At 43.6% G+C, this 22,245-nt stretch overlaps 1 protein-coding gene across 1 annotated transcript in view; it reads right to left on the bottom strand.

Moving 5' to 3' along the window:
• The window catches only part of PAPPA (pappalysin 1), a 243,399-nt gene that overhangs the window by 168,450 nt on the left and 52,704 nt on the right, over positions 1-22,245 (bottom strand). Inside the window, exons 3-6 of the mRNA XM_043566322.1 lie at positions 20,681-20,826; positions 16,205-16,498; positions 8,573-8,765; positions 2,019-2,140 (exon numbers count right to left, since the gene is read on the bottom strand). Of these exons, the coding sequence (XP_043422257.1) occupies positions 2,019-2,140; positions 8,573-8,765; positions 16,205-16,498; positions 20,681-20,826 (755 nt within the window). The remainder of the gene's footprint in view (positions 1-2,018; positions 2,141-8,572; positions 8,766-16,204; positions 16,499-20,680; positions 20,827-22,245) is intronic.

The following is a 22,245-nucleotide window of genomic DNA, read 5'->3' as shown; positions in this document are numbered from 1 at the left end:
TGCTCCCCCCAGCACTCTGTGCTTCGATCAGCATGGGCCTCACTGCACCGGATGGTTACCATCCAGCACCCCTGTTAGATGGCCAGCTCCGCCTTGCGCCATGCACCCAGCACAGTGCCAGGCACACAGTTCCTACAGTGGTCACAGGTGAGACTTGTTCATTCTGTGCGCACACAATGTGTTGTCAGCTGGAAGAGACATGCATTTTCTTCCAGGAAAACCCAAAGTGGGTTCTGCTGGCATGGAAAAGTCACGACTGTGGATTTCAGGAAGAACTTTCTAACGAATGGAAGGCCAAGGAATGTATGAGCTGGTGCTAGGAGAGCCTCAGTAAGGGAGGGCAGGAGGGGGATTCCTGCACTGGGTGGGAACTGGGGCTGGATGACCTAGCCACCCCTTCCAAGTCTGACAGCCCGTGATTCTGTGAGGCTGAACTGAGGGCTTCTCCCAGACATCCCTCTTGCTTTACATTCCAGATGGATTTGTTTAGAGTTCCCAAGTTCAGCTCTCATTTTTATTTTAAGCTACTTTAGAAGATAACAAAGTACAGTGCTGTCATTTTTCTCCTTCACTTTCCTCTCTGATCCCTCTCCCTTGCTTTATTCTCTGGCTTTTTCTTTCCAACCTCCTTTCTAAAAATATAAAGGAAAAGAGGGGAGTTCTCACTGAACCTCAGTGAGGAATCAGATTCTGCTCCCTCTGATGGACTGTGGTCCCCACCCAGGGACCATGGACATGAGCTGCCCTGCACAGAAGCAAGAGGGACCGGGCGGTCGGGGGGGGGGGGGGGCGCGTGGAGTTCTAAGCGGAAGTCTCTGAGGGTAAGGGAGAACACGGGGTCTCTGCCAGCCTGGCTTCAGACACTAGATCTGAGCCCTAAAGAAGGGGACATTGCAAAAGGAAACTGAGTAGGCAACTTTCCATGAGATTCTGTTAAGTTCCAAGTGGCTGCTGCAAAGCCAAGTGACCATGGAACAAAGAATTGGGTAAAAGGCACTCTCTTAATTTCTGTAGAAAACCCAGTAGATCTGGCAGTGTGCAGGACTAGAAGACAGCACAGAGACTGTTAGCCCTAGGGAGGTCTGGGAGACCCCCAGACGGGGAGGGTCTGGTCATGGGGAGAGCCCACAACAGTGGCAATCACGAGGTGATTCCCTCAAGTGTCTTGCTGATAAATGGATCCCAAAAAGGAGGGTACATGGCAGAAAACATTGAGAGGGATAGCTGTGGTGTATATGTGGATGCCCTGGGGATTCTCAGAAACAACCAAAGAAGATAAAGACTACTGAAACCTTGACCAACCCCTGCCCCCCCACCCAGGTATGTGTGCTGATTCTAAGGTGATCTTGAACCAACAGGCTGTCGGGGTCAGGAGGTGTGTATAAACACACATACAAGCTGTGTCTTTATCAGGTGTGTGGCCTCAGGCACTTGTTCAATATCTCAGCACCTTGGTTTCCTCAAATTTAAAGTAGGATGTCATACCTAACACAGTGAAGAGTTCAAAGACTATGTGTTGAATCGACGCATGAGTATTGGCCTTGATCTTGGCCGAAGGGTGCAAACTTCTAGTTTTACGATGGATAAATTCTGGAGTTTTAATATACAACATGGGGACTCTAGTTAATGATACTGTATCATACACTTGAAAATTGCCTAGAGAGTAGATCTTATATGTTCTTACCACAAAAAACAAAAAAGTATGAGATGATGGATGTGTAAACTAACCTTACTGTGGTAATTACTTCACAATGATACATGTATCAAATCATCACTTTGTACAATGTGATGTTAGATGTCAATAATGTCTCAAAAACACTTGGGGGAAAAGACAAAAATAAAATTTAAAAAAATAAAATTAATAAAAGAATAAAATTATAAAAATAAATAAGTAAATAAATAATAAAATAAAATTTAAAAACTTGGCCTTGAAGATTCCATAAAGATCAAATGAGATAGTATGTAAAGAGTTGTTCTTTGTACCCCTAACCTGTAAATGAGCTTCCAGGTGGCCTTACCTTCTGCTTCCCGAGGACTCCAGTGTCCTGATGGGCCACAGGGCATCGGGGAGGAGGCATTAATGGCATACTGCACCAGGATTCTCCCTTCGAGACAAAGTTCACATGCTGATCCCAATTCTCTAGGAGGCCAAGGAAAGAAGGGAAATGCACTGACTTAGGAACGGTTGAATGAGCTCCTGATGCAGGGCAGAAGACACAACAATTCCACATTACCCTATCCTCCTTATCCTCGCCAAAGATTCCAGAATATGAGCATAAGTGAAATTCCTCCCCAGTGTTCAGCAAAGATCTTATTTAGGCCTATGTGGTTTCTGTCATAACGATAGATACACTTCTTTAATTTCAAGCAGTACAGAATCAACAGGCCAACTACTTACTACCTGTACTAATCTTAGTTTCATCAGACATTCAAGGCTCCACTGAGGACTTGATGTGTGCTTGTGAAAAAATCTTTAGTCCCATTTAACCTCAAATTTTATTCTTTTAACAGTGCTTATCAGGTACCTCCCATGTGCCAGACACCATCCTGGGTCCTAGGTATGAAATAGAAAGAAGGCGTGATCTAGTTCCTTCATTCAAAAATGAGTTGGGTGAACCAGATGGTGCCTATAGAACCTTCCAGCCCTGACACTGTGTGGATGGATGAATCACCTTTAACAGTGAAAAGCAGTTTCTTTACCATGGTATCAAATTCCTTTTAGCAGCTTTCCAAGGGGCAAGCCAATCTCTTGAAGGGAACAGCCCTAGAAGTGGAATATTATAGTGGCTTCCTCTACCATCTAGTGTCTCATATATCTGGATTCAATCTCCCCTTAGCCACAATAGCCTCTGGGATCTTGCTTTTTCTCCAGACTTGGCATCTGTTTAGGAGGCAGCTGCCAGGAGGGGAGAGGGATCAGCCCATTATTTCTCAAAATGCAATGGTCCTGCCAATACCTCTTTCATCATTCCTAGAAGAATCTTTATCCCTTGACTACCTGAAAGATACAGTGGAGGAGCCTTAGGGCTTTCCCTTCACAGAGAAGCTCTATAGCCCTTGGGATCACATGGTGAGAAAGAGTATACTTGTAAGCATCTGTCTACTGGTGTTCCCCATTCCTCTTCCACACAGCTACCAGGGAACTCATCCCCAAACCTATATCTTAACAGATCATTCTCCTGCTTATCTGCTTATATGGTGGTCAACATATGTGGATGGGTGGATGGGTGAATGGGTGGGTGCGTGGGTAGATGGATGGATGGTGGATGGGTAGATACTGGCTGGGTGCATTGGTGAGTGGATGGGTAGGTGGGTGGGTGGATGGATGGATGGATGGATGGTAGATAGATGGATGGTGGATGGGTGGATAGATGGGTAGGTGGATAGATGAATGGATGAACACTAGTAACTCAGACATGTTGCTAAGACTCATGACTAACCTAGTCTAGACCCTCAAATTGCAGAATTTGCATCCTCAGCTTTATCACTGTAAATATAAAATCATACATAGGTAGAAATTTTGCAAGCACATTGATATCCAGTGGTAGGAGAATGATGAAATAGCCTAAGATTAACATGGTCAATAAAATGGTAAGAAGTCATTACAAAAATGTTCCCTGAAATTTCATGGAATGCTATAATGTTAAGTGAAAAAGTTGTATTCAAAACTGAATTTATAGCAGCATCTCAGTACTGTTCAAATAACTTCAATATTACAAAACATTGGCAGCAATGTCTGGGTGGTGGAACAAGTATAGGATGATCCCCATTTTTATTCCTTCTGGTTTTCTGAATTTTCTATATATTTTGAATATCTAGAAGTTACTCCTGGACTGGCAATCACAATAATTATACAAATATACTTGTAGACAGGGAATGAGGAGTGGAGAGAGAGTTCCTTACTCTGGAAGGCTGAGTTCCATTACAATGACCACAAACCATGCATAGCAGCTCAGAGTCACATGACTGGCTCTATGATGACAATGAGATTATAAAGGTTCTGGGATGGAATTAGGAACCACACTGACCTTAATGGACATGGAACCTTTCTTTCTATTTCTTTATATGTCATGCTTCAGATGACACTCATAGAGTGAGTGCCCTGTACTTCACAGAGTTCCTGACACATCCTCAGTTTCCAATAAATACTTTGATGAGTGACTAAACCATCATCCACCTGACAGTAAATGTGCCTTGTTTGCACAGAGCCCTACAAAGTACCTTTCATCATATTCAATCATTGGTTCATGTATTCATTCATTTTTTCATCTGTTCATTCAATGGGTAGTCATTGAACAGCCTCTAGCTGTTAGCACTGTACAAGTACCAGACATTGACCATCGAAGGGTGAGGAAATTAGATGTGCTACCTATACCTCATAGAGCTTGCAGCCTGGTGGATAGTCCATAAACAAGTAGACAGATATAAAATAACAGGCTCATTAAGTTCTAGAAGCAAAGGAAATGTATGACGTACACAAGAATACCAGTGGGAGAGGTGTACTGGGCTAATTAAAACTGGAACAGTCATGAAAGGCCTTAGTGAGGGAATGCCATCTATGGTGAGAGCTGAAGGATGACATAAAGAGTGGATATAAAGTATTCCAGGGGCAGTCGCAGGAACATAAAGGACCTAAGCAGGAAAAAAAGGGCTGGGTGTATAGGGATCCCAAAGGAAGTGTGAATGACAGGAGTCACGAATGAAGGAAAGAGTGGTAAGAGAGGCAGTTGGACAGATAGGCAAGGATTAGATCATGGGAAGTCCTGTAGACCACATGGTGATCATACATAAAAGAAATGGGAAGCCACTAGAGGGTTGTAAGCCACTGGAGCCACTCCAAGTCATGGAGCAACATGATATAATTTACATTTTAAAAAGATTGCTCTGAATGCTAAATGAAACATGGATTGAGGAAAGAAGGACAAAAGTAAAGGCTAAGTCAGCAACTAAAAAGCAATGGTGTGATTCTGGGCAGTGGGTCATGTTCCCATTTTACAGATTAGGAAATAGAAGATCATAAGTACAATGCACTCATGCCAAGGTTATAGCTTGTAAAGGCTTTACCAAAATCAGGAAGTATCTATACATCCAGGGAGTATATAGTATTTTTTTTTTACCTCTGGCATTTATTTGATTTTTATTTGCACCTGTATCTACACACACACACACACACACACACACACACACACATACACACACACTCTGAAATCACAGACGTACAGGATGTTAACACTGGAAGAGATCATCTTTCTCACCTAGGTTCCATGAGAATCAAAGCTTAATGCTCAAGTCTGTGCTAATATGGCAGCCAGCAGTCACATGTGGGTCTTTGAATGTAAGTTAATTAACATTAAATAAATTTAATAAATTATAAATTAAATAAATTTAAATAAATTCAGTTCCACACTTGTCACATTTCAAGTGCTTCATAGCCAGTTGGCTAATGGCTACCATATTGGATGGTACAGATAGAGAATATTTCCATTACTGCAGAAGTACCACTGAACAGCGCTTCTTTAAGATGCCCACTGTGTATGATGAGTTTACTTCTCTCCTATGCATCTAGAATGGTACTCATTATATACCATTCTAAGGAGAATTGAGAAAATAGTTACTCAAGTCATTTTCTGTGTTCTGAGATTTGCAATAGGAACCTTGGTTGCAAAAGGCTAGATGCCCTTTGGCTTACAGATCAGAAGACTGAGGCTGAAGAGGAAGAGGAAATGAATGAGATTGCAAAGACTTGAGACCCAGGTCTCTTGCTTCTCAGTCCAGAATTCTTTCTAATACCCCACCACCAATTGTTCAGATAACTGAAACCATTCCATCAACACATGTTTGCAAGACAGATAAAAATAAAGGAGTTAGAAAAGCCAGGGGTGGCCTTGAATTATTTATTCAGTTGCCCATGTGTGAGGACACAGGCTGTGGGAGGATCTGAATATGTTTTTTTAAGGAAAACCCTTGTATTCTCTTAGACCACAGATGTGAGGAACAGCAGGAGGACGTAGGGATGGCCAGGGGCGAGAGGTTGGCATTGATGGATGTAGTGGAAAACACCAGAGATTTTGCAGGGAAAGAGAATTTTCAAGTAGCTAAACAGCTCTGGGAAACTTCGTATGAGATGGGAGCTAATATTTCTTGAACATAGAGGGTGTGCTAGGCATACCACAGACGTCACATGTTTGTTGAATTCCCCACAAAATCCAGCTGAAGTGGGCACAATTATGGAAGAAGATTCAGAGGGTCAGAGAGAATAAGGTGAGATGGCTTGTCAAAGGCCCCATAGACCAAGAGTGGTGGAGCGGGGAGCGGAGTGCAGACAATTTGTCAGTAGAGCTTGTATGCTCTGCACCAGGCCAATGCACATGAGTGCAAACTGAGTGTATGCGGGAGTGATAGCTCCATTTCTTTATAACAATTTATTGAACTGGTGGACCAACTTCCTTTAGTCATAGCCTATCGTCTACGTAGCTGTTAACCCTAATTAGACATGTTTCTAAAATGTCAGTTTTAATTTAACATATGATAACTCCGTTATGAAATCTTAGACTGAACAGAATAGCTATTGTACGAGCCTCAAGTACCAACTGACTATAGGTTATTAAAAACATATTGATTGGAGCTGAGGGTACCATGTAATAGAGACCTATCTCATTACACAACAATTAACCCTCCAATAGGTTTCCAACAATCAGATGGTATTTATTTAATGGACAATAACTGCTTTATGAAATATAAATTAAATACATACACAGGAAGCTTCATTTACAAAACTTCCATTTTTAAGTGGAATTGAGGCCAAGGCTTGACCAAAAGTCTGATACTTCTCATCGCCACAGAAAAAATAAATAAATCTACAGGCTGCTGGAGAGCCTGCTCTGAAGTGTCACATGAGGTTTCCCAAACCCAGCTCTGAGCTCCCAGTGAGGGCGGCTGGGGGCAGGGGAAGGGGGTTTTTATAGAGGGCCCAGGGATTACATTTCCTTCCCCTATGAACACATGCACCCAGCTGCCAGACAAAGGTTCTAGATTCAGGGACTGATGGTACTGTAGAAAATTAGAGATCCCATTTTTTTTAAGAAGGCTCCATGCCTGGTGAGAAGCCCAATGCAGGGCTTGAACTCACGACCCTGAGATCAAGACCTGGGTTGAGATCAAGAATTGGACACTCAACCAACTGAGCCACCCAGGTGCCCCAGAGCCCCAATTTAATGTGGCACCATGAACTGATATGTATTTACACACACACACACACACACACACACACACACACACACACACACGAGAGCTCCTTACCACCTTCTGTGGCTCTTTTGAGGGTAGGGGTAACACCCCCTTCATAATTCAAATTTTAGACGGACTTAATGAAAACACACAGGGGCCAGAGACAAGACGCTGCAAAATGTGAGTCAGAGCCCAGCTCCCACCAACTTCTATGGGCTCTTGGTCAAATCTCCCAGCCTCTTTCAGCTCCAATTCCTGCCTTACCCAGCAAATGAGTAAAATGATTCCCCCTTCATAGAGTTACTAGAAAGAGTAAATGAGACTCTGCAAACAAAGCTTTTAATGCAGAATCTTTCCCAGAGTAAGCACTTAATGAATGGCAACAGCCACAACCTCAGAGAATTATTTGTTAATCATTAGCTGGCTTTTATTTTTGCCATCATCAATGGTATATCATCAGTATTAGATAAAACACTCTCAAGAAGGGCTGGGATAGAGGTTAAGACACTAATAAGCCCTAAATTAAAGGCAAGGGTAGATGTCAACGTCTTAATCTATTTTCCCGACTCTTTAGAATCTGTTTTCCTTAAAGCCTGAGCTCCTCAGAGGGTCTCAATGCTGAAAGGCATCACAAGAGACCCCTGGATTCAGGTTCATGCCTGCAGACTACTGAGGCATCATAAGACACACGTTTCTGAGGTAGAAGACCACTCTGCAAGGGAAAGTAACTTGCCCAAGTCAGTACAGCTAATAAGTGGCAGATGGGGGAGCAGAACTCCTGTGCCTTGGTTTATCATTCCTGGTCTTCTAAAAATTCTACCTTCAATTCTACAAAGAAATACTGTGCACAAAGATTCTAATTATATGTATTATACACATATTATATATATATTTGCATGTATATTCATGTATGATATGAATATGTATATATACACATATACACCTTGATATTTAATATATATTATACATATATTACAATTACCCATTAACCAGGGGCAATTTCAAATCCTGAATGCATGGAGAAGAGATCAGGACCTCCATCCCAGAGGATAGAGTTTCCAGGTATTTCAGAATAAAATAAAGCTAAACATTCATTCATTGAAAGCATGCATCATTACTTAATAATTTTGATTAGCAATCATTCATGTATCCCCTGACCCCCAAATCTACAACATGCCTATCTGGACCAGTCACTGTTTAGTGGCTGAACTGCCAGGGGCTCCAGATGAACAAGAGAGCAAGGACAGAGAAAACAGCACAACTCCTCTCCAAGACTGCTTCCATTCTGAAGTCCCTTCTTCTTGGCAGGAGAGAGAGGGATCACCGCTTCACAGGCCACACTCACCTTTCAAAGAAGTGGCCATCGATGGGCGGAAACCACTCCAGCGTCACGGAGTCGGTCGTGTGGCCCACGATCTGGGGGGCCAGGGCTACAGGCGCCGGCTTCCTGGAGGGCTGCCAGCTCTGGTACACCAGGTCCAGGTAACAGTGCATTCTGGCAACTTGATTGGGCGTGAAGGAGTCCGTACAGTCGTCATCTGCGAGCGGGCAGAGGGAGAGATAAAAACCTGGCTGCATGGGAGGGCATGAGAGTTATGACGTTTCCCAGGGAACAGCCAGCCAGCACCCCAGTCCTTGCCAACACAGAGCTGGCCTCTTTCAGTGCTTAAGAGTTAATGGTCTGTGCACAAATGAGTGCAGTCATCACCTCTGGAGGCAGGTGAGAGGGAACGGGAGGAAGGGGAGGGTGGATGGGACTGAGCAGCCCAGAGGTCACAGCTAAGGACAAGGGACAGGTAAATTGCTTTCCATGGACCCCCAAATCCCTGGTCAGTAAGCGATGTATTTATTTATTCTGCCCCTGCCTCACTACTCACCCAGTATCTCCCATTCATTCATTCATTCATTCATTCATTTCCTTGTTGATTCACTCACTCACTCCCTTCTATTCACCCATACATTCATTCATCCATTCCACTATCCATGGATGCAGTGATACTGTCCTTCACAAACCTTCTGAGCATCTATCCCACATTCTCTTCTCTGTCCCAAGAGCCACGGGAAGATGAAACTTAAAATGTTCCTGCCCCAGAGGAGGGACCAGTCTAGCTACAGAGTGAAGGCCAGTTTGTTGTATGAGTCAAGGCGATCAGAAGACTGTTGATGACTGCAATGCTGACCACTGATGAACAAGAGACAGCACGTTGGGGAAGGGCAGTGTTCCAGGGAGGCTTCTGAAGAAGGAGGTACTTGAGGTCAACCAGACTGGATGGCTCAGATGGAGAAAGAAAGGTCAGGACTGTAGAGAGCTACAGGACCCAGGGACATGGTGTCCTTTGCAGTGAGCACAGCCAGAGGCAGGCAGCCCTAGGAACTATCAGGCTCATGTCCGTCCTGGGAATGAGGACAGCACTGTCACTGGGACATTTGCTGTGTGCTTAGTATAAGCCAGGCATGGTGCACTGGGCCTTGGACACATTTAACACTCCCATGATTTGGGGAGTAAATACTATGATTTTCTCCATTTTACAGAGAAGGGAATAGAGGTTGAGAGAGGTCATGCAGCTTTATTTAAGATCACAATGTTAGGGATAGATCCAAGACTCAAACCCAGGCAGTCTTGATGCTAAGACCATGTTTCGAATCAATAGAAGGATGTCTGAGCATAAATGAGACCCTGTATGGGAACAGTATCCTGCAGGTGATTGATAAATAGGATGTGAGCCTGAGTCTGAGCTGACTGGAATACAATCTCTTAAATGTCTTTAGATCAAATGACCTTCAGCCCTACTCTCTTTTCGACCATGTGGACTGAATAGTAGACTCGCCTCTCAAGGAAGAAGCCTGCCTCCTGTCTACCCTTCCAACAGCTTTATTCAACTGCCTCAGGGGCAGAGCAAGGCACTGTTTTCGCTTGGTTTCCAAAAACACCACTTCCCAGAGGTGTCGGCCAGGTCAGGGTTTCTGCAGCTGGGCCCCAGACAGAGAAGCATGGGGCTCGCCAGATCTTAAAATAAACCCACCACTGGGAATCCTGCAACATAAACTGACTTCCCCCTTATCAAACAAACAGAAAATAACTTTGGGCAGGTGCTAGGCAGTTGGATAGGACCTTGAGAATCCAGCTTGGGGAAGGGACAGGAGTACAAGGAGGTTATACACAGAAGCTGCCTCTGATCTCCTGAGTGACTTCTGACAGTCTGTCTCTTCTCCAGCATCCTGGGGACTCCTTCATATGTTTGGAAGAAGCAGTAGAGCCTGGTGTCCCTTAGCAAGTATCTTTAGCCACATACATCTCCCTTGAGCCCTGATGTAGCCATCTAATTCCTTGGATAACAAACATTCTATGGCTCCCCATTGCCTGGAGAATAGAGTCCAAATGTCTCAATCTAAGAAGGGCCAGATCATTGGGTACGTTTTTCTTTGTTGCTGTGAGCTTTGCCCTTCTTAATGCAAAAAGTGCACTTGGAAAAGCCACTTAATAGGTTAGAGTCAGGAGAAGGGACTAAGAAAGTATGGTTAAAGAGTTAGACCAATACATGAAGGATCTGGAGTCAAATGGGCAAGTGAATTCACGACTCAGTGCCTCAGTTTTCCTATCTGTAAATGGGGATGATGGTGCTAGCAAGAGCATTCATCTCTGAATTCGGTTAAAGGGTAAGGGGAGTAGAACACAAAGAACCATGATAAATGCTCAGTAAATCCTCACTGCCTCATGATTGCGAACAGCACATGTGTGTGCGTTAGAAAACCAGAAGCAGGAAAAATCCCAGAATTTAAAATATTCATTCTCTTTGATGTAGCAATATCACATTCAGGAATTCAATAGACATATATTCATGAAGAAACATATGGAAAATTTAGGTACGAGGATATTTTCTGAAGCATCATTTATAATGGTAAAAATATCAGAAATAACACATCTGGCTATTAATAGGGGAATGTCTATGTATGTTAAGGCACAGGCACTGAGTAGTATACTAATAAGTCACTTCCAAAAGAGAGAAGTAACTCTAAAACTCAGGTCCCTCATGTATAAATTGGGGACATTTAAATTGACCCCACTCCACAGTGCTGCTGTGGGGACCCAGTGAGCTGGAGGACATAAAGCATTTATCAAGATGAATGGAAGAAAAAAACCAGCATTTTTTTCTTCCAGACACTCTTATTTGTGCGTTTCTTCCTTTTCTCCCAAAAGAGTGTGTTTTCCATTAATGATTTAAAAATTAGCCATTTGCATGTTTCTCAATAAAAAAGAGTATGAAAAAGAGATAGATGACAGAACTTAGCAGGAAAACAGAAATGCATGTGAACTTGAAAGTAGAAGTCAGCAAACGTCTGTCCCAGGGTACACTGCTTAGAGACTTAGGTGCTATCAGAATCTTGGGGGAGGTCCAAAGGGTTTCCGTTTATCACAATGCTCTGTCTCAATTAGCTCATGTCTAGAGTCAGTCCCTCTTGGCTTCCTGCCTCCACATGCTTCCCCTCCCGACACGTGATCTCCAGGACCAGCCAGCCCATCTTATCCCTAAGCCGAGAGGACTCTGGGGATCTCATCCCCATGCTGCCGTCCCCATGCTGCTGGTGCATTGCCCTGACTTTGGTAACTGAACTTTGTTCTCCAGAACATGTTCCCCTCTGGCAGCATGGAGACTGCAGAGCATGGGAGGTTAGGTCATGGACCCAGGGCTGCCATGTGCTGTGGAACCCCGAGCAAAATGCTGGCCCCTGCCAGCCTCGTTTGTACCCATTGTAACCATAGGGAATAGTGATACTACCTGCCTCCTAAAGCTAATGAGGGCATTTAATAAGCTAATTCGTGTCTAGTATATGGATAACTATAGCTGTCCCTTGTAAGAATCCCTGACTTTTTGGTTTTTATTAAATAATGATAGTGATAATAAATGATTATATTCACTGTAAAATATGTGGAATGTGCCAAAAATAGTTATGAAGAAATAAATATAACCCTAAACTCATTACCTAGAGATAATACAATTAATACTTAGTACATAGGAGTATATGTGTGTGTATGTATATGCATATAAATATCTATAATTCTCATTATCCTAAATATATTTACATCATATATACACATACATTTATATACATACATATATTCATACACACACACACGCATGCACTGTACGAGGTTCCCTGACCATTTTCACATTAAATAGCTAACAAATAAACTCACTAATATCACTTAGGAAGAACTAGTTATGGTACCAAGGACAGTTCTAAATCCTTTACCTGCATGATTACACCTACTATCACAAAAGGGAGGTGTGATTATCCTTTATGCTATCCAGGAAGTAAGTGAAGCTCGGAGGAGAAGTCACTCCCTAGGGTCAAAGGCTAATGCAGGGAGGATTCAAGTTCAGTGCCTGCACCCCCAAACTTGGTGCTCTGCACCAGGTTACTCTGCTTCTGTTTACCCCTCTTCTTCATCTACTACACTATCATTAGTGACCACATAATGTTCTATCATACAGAGGCCTCACGATTTATTACAACAATCCATTCTCATCGGACTTGCAAACAGTTTCTAATTTTTCACACACATAAGCATTTTTCTTCAAGCCTGGCAGGTAGTAAATACTTAATTGATACTTGGACAATGAATATTGCTAAGAACATTCTTATGATTACATCTTCAAAGAAGTCAATGAATTTATTTCTGTAGGATCTATTCCTGAGAGCTGGGAGCGCAGGGTTGAAGCATCCATTTGTATTGAAAGGACCCAACATGCAGAATGAGGGTAACAATACACTTGTTCCTGTAGGCTGGAGAAGGCCTGTTTTCTTCACTTTTGAGGAAGACCTGACTGGACGGTGCTCTTGGGGGGGGGCCTCCTATGGCCCATCATCTTCAGAAAGTAGAGTCTAGGCTTCTGCTTTTCTACCTGCTCAGGGCTTATCCAACAGCTCAAGGTGACGGTACTCGCCTGGTGCTCAACTAAGCTTGCCCCGATCAACCTGCCTGGTGTTTGCTTGAACTGAGTACTTGGGACCCCCTCTATCTCCCTTAGCATCAGAAACAGAGCCAGATGATGAATGATTATAAGCACAGGCTCCACAGTGAGAAAGGCTTACCTTCTTTTTGCTGTGTGACCCTGGTAAGTTCCTTAGGCTACATGAAACCCACACTTTCTGATCTGTAAAATAGGTTCAGTAAGAATAGCACTCACCTCATTGGGTTATTTTGAGGATTCTATAAGACAAGCCTATGAAGTGTTTCACAGTGTGTGGTGTATCGTCATAGGCAGTCAATAATTAATGCAGACGTATTGAAGTGCCTGGGTGGCTCAGTTGGCTAAGTGTCCACCTGTTGGTTTTGGCTCAGGTCATGATCTTATGGCTTCGTGGGTTTGAGCCCTGTATCGGGCTCTGTGCTGGCGGTGCAGAACCTGCTTGGGATTCTCTCTCTGCCCCTCCCCTGCATGTATTGTCTCTCTCTCAGCATAAATAAATAAATTTCAAAAAATTTTTTAAAATAAATAATTATTGTAGAACTGTGATGACCAATACAGCAGCCACCAGCCTTTGGGATTATTTCAATTCCAATTAATTAAGACTACTGAAGGCTAACAATTCAGTTCCTCAGTCTCGCTAGCCATATTTCAAGGGCTCATGAGCCACATCAGGCTAGTGGCTACCATACTGGACAGCATGGACATAGGACATGTCCATCTTTACAGAAAGTTCTAGTGGACAGCACTGCACAAGACTCTTTGCTCAACCAGTGACCAGGCCTGAGGAAGAAGTGCCCAGGAAGGAAGGAACCCCAAGCAGTTGACCCAGCAGGGTCCCCACCCTCTGGCCAGGACTGCGCAGCCTCTGTGCACAGCTCTCCCTGGCCATGAGAACCCGATCCTGTTCTGCATTTTGAATTTCATCCAACTGCTTTTGTCACCTCATCTATCAGAGATCCTAAGGAAAACAAACATTTCAAAGCTCGTGGTCGCCTTGAATATGCTTTTGCGGGTGTAAGTTTGTTATCGTAGCTCAGTGAATTAGTTCTGCTGTTAATGGGTCACCGAGCTGAGGGGTTCCTTTAAAAAAACAACAGTAAATCAATCACCCTTTAGATCTGTACGAAGGGGAACAACAACAACAAAAAAAAAGATTTAGTTTATGGGGGTCTAGTAGCTAGTGGCAGCTCTGAGGCCCCTAACAGTCCGGCAAACTTCCAAATTCATGTTATTGTTTATTTTCCATGTGCATCGAGCTGGCCAAGGAAAGGTGCTACAGAAATGGAACGTAAGTAGGGCTGCGTGAAAGGACAGGGCACCGGATGTGGGATGTCGGCTTGGCTGGGAAAGGGAGCCTAGTGGGAATCTGCTTTTGAGGCAATACCCAGCATTGTGGTCTTTTTTAAAGACCTAAACCTAAAGACCCCTTTATGGTGCTAAGGTTGGGTGGTCGACACTTCCACAGATCTCAGGTTTGAACGACATGAGCCTTAAACTGAAGAGGCCCCCAGAAGTCATCAGCCCAAACAGGAAGGCAGAAAGACCCACTGGGGATCATCAAATTCACTGGGTTTCAGCAGCAATATCCTCTCTTCCAACACAATCTGAGGCAAAACCCCGGAAGAAATGGGAAACAGTTGACAGGGAGCTTTCCTGGTTCAAAGAGAGATGAAGTCCCATCTAGAGCTCCCCAGAGTCATGCCTGATAGCTCCTGCACCCCCATCTCTGTGGAAGAGAATATGAAAACCAGCCTGGCTGTTCTGCTTCCTATGCACCCATCTCTAGGTCTCTTCTGAAGAGCTGCACAAGAGCAGAAGAGAAGAAAATGCTTGGGGTCAGATGCGTGACCTGGGGCAAAGGACTTTGGTGAGCTACAGTACTGCCATCTGTAAAATGGAGATAGTTTCTACCCTACAGTTTTGTTGCCAGTTAAATGAGATAGTGTGTATTAATGTCCTCTATGAACCACAAACTTTTATACAAGCAGAAATTTTATTATTGATAAGAATCACTTTTGCATACCTTTATGAGAATTTATTCATTTTCTTCCCTCCCTTTCTTCTTAACAAACATTTATTAAGCACCAGTCTCTGTGCTAGGTGCTGGGAATACCATGAGGCATTGGAGATAATATCTGCCTTCACAGAACTCACTTATTTTCATAGGGGCAAAAGACACTTAAATTTAATCTTATAATAAAATTCAATGCTGGGCTACCATGTGCAATTTGTGGATTGGGCCCTACGGTTCTTGGTCTAAGAGGCCAGCAGTGAAGGCTGAGATGGCCTTGTTTTAATTTTCCAAAAATGTTCTAAGGGCTAGAAGTGGCCTTGATATATTATTCTAAAATAAGTACAGGACATCCTTGAACCCAAAGAATGAGTCTTTAGCACTATTACTGATGGTATAAGAAAATAGTTTTGACAGGATATATGGAATTAGGAAAAGAATGTCCCCATCTCATGCAATTTGCAAAACCAAAAGCATTCTATTTTTTTGTAGTAAAATAGTAAAAGAGGGTATGAGAGATTTATGTTTAAGAAAAAGTTGCAGTAAAAGAAAAAAAAGGAAGAAAAGGAAAAAGCTGCAGTAAGCACCAGCTTAGAAAAATATAGCTGCAAAATTAGGAGGAAACTTCTCCAACGTTCCTTGGATCCAAAGATTCCATTTTCTTGAGCGAAGTGAGACCCAGAGAGGGGATGTGATAGACCCAAAGGCATCAGGTGATCCAGAGGCAAAGCTAGAATCTACCCAGGTTTCCTGATGTTGGGCCCCAGTCAGCCTCCTAAAGTGTGCCCTTCTGAGGAGTCTTCAGATACAACAGCCTCCAAGTACCCCTGAGGTCTCACACAAGGACTATTATCCTGATTGTCTAGGATGAGGGACTGTTGGGATGAAGAAGTCTTAGTAAAGGAAGACCTTGCCCAGGCTTCTCTGAGCCAGGACCTGAACCCGTGTGTGACACCCGGCCATGTGCTCCCTGCAAAGCAGGGGTCCCTACCTGCATAGCTCATGAAGTTGTTGTAAGGGGTGTTGAAGAAGCTATGGAAGCCACAGGTGTCATTCCCTGGCCCCGGGTCACCGCAGAACTTGTGTTTGGGGGCCGGGTTGGTGTCACTGCAGAGGTCACCAGTCTCAAAGGAGGGCTCCGTCTCCATGCAGGGATCACTGCAAGACTGGATCTCTGAGATGCCTCGGAAGATGTGGTAGAGACCCAGGCTGTGCCCAATCTCATGGATCATGGTGTGGGTATGCCCAGGAATGCCATAGAAAGACGGGTTCAAGACAATGCCACCTGCAAGGGGAAAACCAGAGCATTAAGCAAACGGGGTACCCTGCTTCCTGGTGCAGAAATCCCCCAATCAATTGTGGATAAATGGGGTGCTGCCCAAAGTAACCACAGGCTTCTCCACCCTGTGACTCCACTGCCCTGAGTACCGTAATGACTTGTGAAATGAATCATTGCTTAGGTAGGAAGGAGTCCCAAGAGTCATTCTGTGCAATCCCTTTATTTTTTCAGATGAAAACACCAATGCCTAAAGAAGTAAGACAACTTAACCAAGGTGCTCTCAAACTTAAAAGAAGGGGCATGATTGGCATTTGAGGACTTTGATTTCTGGGCTGGTAGATGTTTCTGCTGCTACCTTGTCCTTCAACAGTAAGGCATGCTGTGGTTTACAAACATTCTGCACACTCTTGTCCAATTGAAGCCCTCATGATCAGATACCTTGGTCCCAGTTCTGGGCTCTTCACCAACAGTGTGACGTTGAGCAAACTGATTACCATCTCTGAATCCCACTTCATCTCTGGTGCTCTATGAGAATAAGCACTCAGGATGGCCGGCATCATGTTGGGCTCATCATTATGACAGTATCATTATAGCCAATGTTTCTTGAACATTTATCATGTGTCCTCAGGCCCCGTGCTCAGTGTTTCATGCATCTAACAGCACTTAACCAACTCACAACCCCTATAGGAGTGCACTGATTTCCTAGACAGGTTAAGTCACTGGCTCATGATCAGGAGTCAGTAGGGTTTCAAGTCGGGATTTGAACTCAAGATCCTTAGCTTCCAGAGCCAGGCCCCTTAATGAGTTCTACAGCTAATGCCAATCACACAGCCTGGAATATCGTATCTCATTAAATGGCGGTTGAATCTTCGCTGAATGCTAAGCCAACTACAGAAGTTTTCTGAGGTCTAACTAAGCACACATAAGCAGCTAGCATAACACTGCACATTCAGTGGATACCTTACACTAATTACTCGTTACTCTCAGAGTGTCTTGAGAATAAGCAGCATGATCATCACTTGAAAGGTGACTTAAAATACAGAATCTGGGGCCTCTCACTCCAGACCTAGAGAATCAGAATCTGTATTCTAACAAGGGCGCCAGATGACTGGTCTGTGTGTTCCAGTTTGAGAAGCAGTTGTCTACCCCACGTGTCTTAGAAGATTGAGTCTGGCTTAGCTTGGGGAGACTGATGGAACAGATTGCAGCAGAATCAATGTATAGCATGTTTCATGTTCAGTTTAGGCACTGGAGAAACACATATAGGCTGGTAGGGAGATATTTAAACTTTAAAATCCAACTGTGTTTAAGAGGAGGTTAAAATTCAGGTCTGAACATTCTGCAAGTAGCGATTTTAAGTGCAGAGCGGTGTCTTATAAAAGAATGGTGATGGGGCAGGGCCTTGATTTGAACTGGCAGGTGTGGGGGGAGTTTTCTCTTGGATTGAACTGCCGGGAGGGCGAGCTTGCTCAGTCATGGGGCTCACAGAGTCTATTAATTCTGAACTGCTCAGAGCCTCCTAGCACAAAGATAAAGATGTATGAGAGGGTGTGTGGGGTGGGTGCACACATACGCGTGTGTGAGAAGGGGCAAGCAGAGAGGCAGGGAGGAAGAGAAATTGAGACAGGAAATCTCTCTCAATTATTTCCTGTCAATCATAATATGAAACATAATCCCCTTCCCACCCAAGCCTTTTTCCAGGGATCATGGCATCACAGCAGGAAAAGATGGTAAAATATATGTATGGTTCTAATAAGTTGGGGTTGGTCGGGTCTGGTGCAGAGAAATCGCTTCTGGCCAGCATTTCTCGGACAGGAAGAAGACAGGTTAGGGGGATGGGGACAGTTAGCCTGACAGGAGAGGCAACCCCCATTCCACTTGACCCTGCTGTGTGATCTTGGAAAAGTGACTTTGCATCTCTGGCGAGCTCTAAAATAAACAGCTGCAACAGTGCCCATGGTTCTCTGTCTCCCCATGAAGCTTCAACTTTGAGGTACTGGGCAGGTGGGTGGAAAGGTCTAGGACCCCACAGGTATTTCTAGGGATAGTGACAGGATTGCAGACTTAATGTCTGGGCCAGCTCTGTTTGTTTTACCTCATCCCCTCCCGACTCACCCCTTTTCAGAGCGACAGCACAGAGCTCGAGTCCTGTTTCACTGCCTCTCTTAAAAGGTGAAATAGCTTGAGCCTGACATCATCCTGAAATACTATAACATGCTATGGATTTATAGCCTTCTGTATTTCTGGTCCTGAGCCAGCCTCTGAAATTCACAGAATCATCAGGAGTATTTTTCTCTAACTTAGAAGCCTGCTGTTCAACCCCTCTAAGACACTGATGAAGAGACTTTCAGCTGCTTTTCCAATAGGACGGCATTTCAGCGCCGAGAACTGTCCCTGGAGACCATCTAGTCTAACCCGTTCATTTAAAATCTGAGCAAACTGGGACTTGGGGAAGGAAAGAGACTTGCCTAAGGCCATACTGCCAAGTGGGATCATAGCTGAGAACAACCATGTGTATTGCTCTGGGCCAGCAGGATTCCCATACATCATATGAGGCACGCGATGGAAACGGATCATCTACCCTGAAGTGTGCCTAAGCTGCACACTCTTTTCTGCCCAGCCTCTGTCTGCCTGTCTCCCTGTCTATTCCACCCAATCATCATCTAGCTCAGGGTTCCTCTGCCTCAGCATGACTGACATTTTGGACTGGTTAATTCTCTCTGGCTAAATCTATACATTTCGCAGCATCGCTGTCCTCTACCCACTAGATGCCAGTAGCATCCCCCCATTTGTAACAGCCAAAAATATCTGGACATGGCCAGATATCTCCTAGGGGCTAAAATCCCCCCAGATGGGAACCAATACATATTTATCTTTGTCTCTATCTCTCTTTATGCAACAGCACACTTCCATACATGCATGCACGTGCATGAGTGCACACACACACACATACACACACACACACACACAGGATAGGTTTCATTCCCTTAAAAGTAAGTGGGGAATAAGAGCAGTCTAGAGGGAACTAAGTGTAAAGTTTGAAGTCTTCATCATGTGAAGCTGCACACTCCCTCATTTTCAAGATTCTGCAGATTGAAAGCGGAGACTAGACTCTGGGCGTATTACTGGGACAGTAGTCAGGGTCTCAGAGAACACCCATCATGGTCACTCTGCTGAGCCCTAACCTTCCCAGATGAAGACGCTCGCTGAGGGAGGCATCATTATCCGGGGCTGCAAAGAATGGGATCATTGAATCAAGGGGAAAATGGCTGAGTAAACTCAATGGAATATTATGTGGTCATAAAAAACGTCTCCTTTAGAGAGACGGAAATTACCTGGAAGGATGCTTTTGTCTTGTGATGTTAAGTGAAAAAAGGATGGAGCAGAAGTGATTAGGAAGAATGCTACCATGTGGAAACATGTAGGGAGCATAACATTATGTAAAAAAAAAAAAAAAAAAAAAGAGAGAGAGAACATAAAATTCTATCTATGCTGTGATTTCAAAGATGCGTAAGTTAAAAAAATGCATGTGTACATATAGACATGTACTAGAAGGCAGCATGAAACAATCAAAATTAAAGAACTACAATGTTTGCTTATAGGGCCTGATTCAGAAACCAGGGTCTTTTCTGACTTTCGGTAATTGGTCTGTGTTCACACACAGCACACTTTGAGTGTAAGAAGGGTTCCTGGTAGTGTTAGTGGAACATAGAGGAATAACTCACTTTCTTTGGTCTCTTTGGTATCTCTCAAGCCAACTCATGACTTAGTTGTGTCAGCACAAAGCGATTACCAGGCTGAGAGGATATTTGTATGCACTAAGAGGTAAGGGGTGTGTAAAGAAAGCAATCAAAGGACAGAGTTGGAAACTTGAATTCCAAATGTGGCTCTGCCATGGACTTGCGTGTGACCTTGGATAAGCCCTATTCCTTCTGTGGATCTAAGTTTCCCCATTGGTAAAACAGGGCTAATAGTACCATGTTATTTTCTTCAGAGCAATGCTCGGCAGTTGAAATGAGATAAGAAATGCTAGAGAGTTCGGTATTCTAGAAAGCGATTAATAGATTACTCGTCATCATTACCACCACCACCATCATCCTAGTCATGCTCATCATCATCATTATCATTGCCACTAAATTTAGTCCTGCGCTAATCCAATTTCCTCCTGAAGAAGTTTCTAATTCTCACCTAAGTGCATTAGGGCCTCCTTGTCCCATGGCCAAGTTGCTACTCCTGCCAATTCCTCCTCCGAGGAGTTTGCAAAGAAGATATTAAGGTGTGTTGATCCATCCAGTCTAAGAATGTTCTTCAGTTCATTAACATCCAAGTATGCTCTGTAATAGAAAAAGAACCTTAGCTGTCATCACCATCCAAAAAAGGTACTCTTCAAATAACAGCTATTCCCCAAGTAATTAAGAGCTACTATGTGCCAGGCACTTCGTTAAACACTTGATAAACATTACCTCTGTGACTTCCCCCCAACGATGTTATAAGGTAAGTGAGATGATCCCATTTTACAGCTGAGAAAATTAAGTCCTTGTGAGTTTAAGAGATTTGAGAAGTTTGCTCAGCTTATAAATAGCAGAGTTCACTTTAGAAACAAGATTTACCTAAAATCTCTATCTTTGCTCTTTGGGGCTCTGCTATCTTGACTGGTGATAGGACCACATAAATGTGGATGTAAATCAAAGACACAGACCATGGAAAAGGCAACATGTATTCTAGTCTTGGCTTCTTTTCTATTTCACTCATTCACTATGAACGTCAAACCATTTATTTGGCAAACACGGACTATACTAGGAGGCCTGCTTTTATCTGCACACCAACCTTGCAAAGAGGTGTTATTGCTTCCTTTTCAAGATAAGGAACACATGGTCCAAATGTGATTACACAGGTTGCCCAAAGTTACAGAAATGGGTTTCAAGGCCAATTCTGTCTACCCTGGAAACTTATGCTCTTGTCACCGGGCATCATGCTGCCCGCCCCCACCCCCCCACCAGATGATTCTACATTCTGTATGCCTTTATTTGTTAGTCTGTAAAATGGACTTAGGGATATTACATTTGGAATGGCTGCCATTGTAGACTGGCACATCAGGAAAGTGAACTAACTCCCCATTATCATCATTAGCTCTTTAATACATGCAATGAACACATGTTGGCGAGCGGAAGAGGTGGTCTTTGAAAAGAGGCTGGCATGTCCTAGATGCTCAATAAATAAGAACGCCTCCTTCATACAGTCTGGCTCTCCTATCACCACAGAGACACTAATGCTTTCCATCAGCCACAGGCACATTACTCAATAGATCATTTTCTAAATCAACAGAGGCATCTTGCTGCTTTCTCCTGAGTCTTTCAGCCCCCATTTTATGTCTGCTGTCATGTACCCTTATGAGCAGCTGGTAATCATATCTTGAGTAAGGCTGGAAATGAACCAATGAATCACTGAATAAAAATATACATAAACAAGCAGGCAGCTTGATGTAGGAGGTGAGATAAAGTCTATGAATAATGATATTTAGTGTTTGATGGGCTCTTCTATGTGGTCAGACTTTACATGGATTATCTCCTTTCATCTTCTTAATAAGACTGAGGTAGGTAGTATCATTATGCCCATATTCCAGAGGAGGGAAAAGAGACATAAAGAACCTTCAGAGCTTGCTAAGGTTGCAGAGCGAGTTGAAAGTGTTTACCTTTTTCATAATGCTATCTGTCCTTGACAGGTTGGCCCAAATCCTGGCTGGTAGAATACTT

The sequence above is a fragment of the Prionailurus bengalensis genome, chromosome D4, assembly GCF_016509475.1.
Source record: "Prionailurus bengalensis isolate Pbe53 chromosome D4, Fcat_Pben_1.1_paternal_pri, whole genome shotgun sequence".
NCBI classification, from domain to species: domain Eukaryota; kingdom Metazoa; phylum Chordata; class Mammalia; order Carnivora; family Felidae; genus Prionailurus; species Prionailurus bengalensis.
Note: the sequence above shows the minus strand (reverse complement) of the source record. Positions and strands in the feature narration are given on the sequence as shown.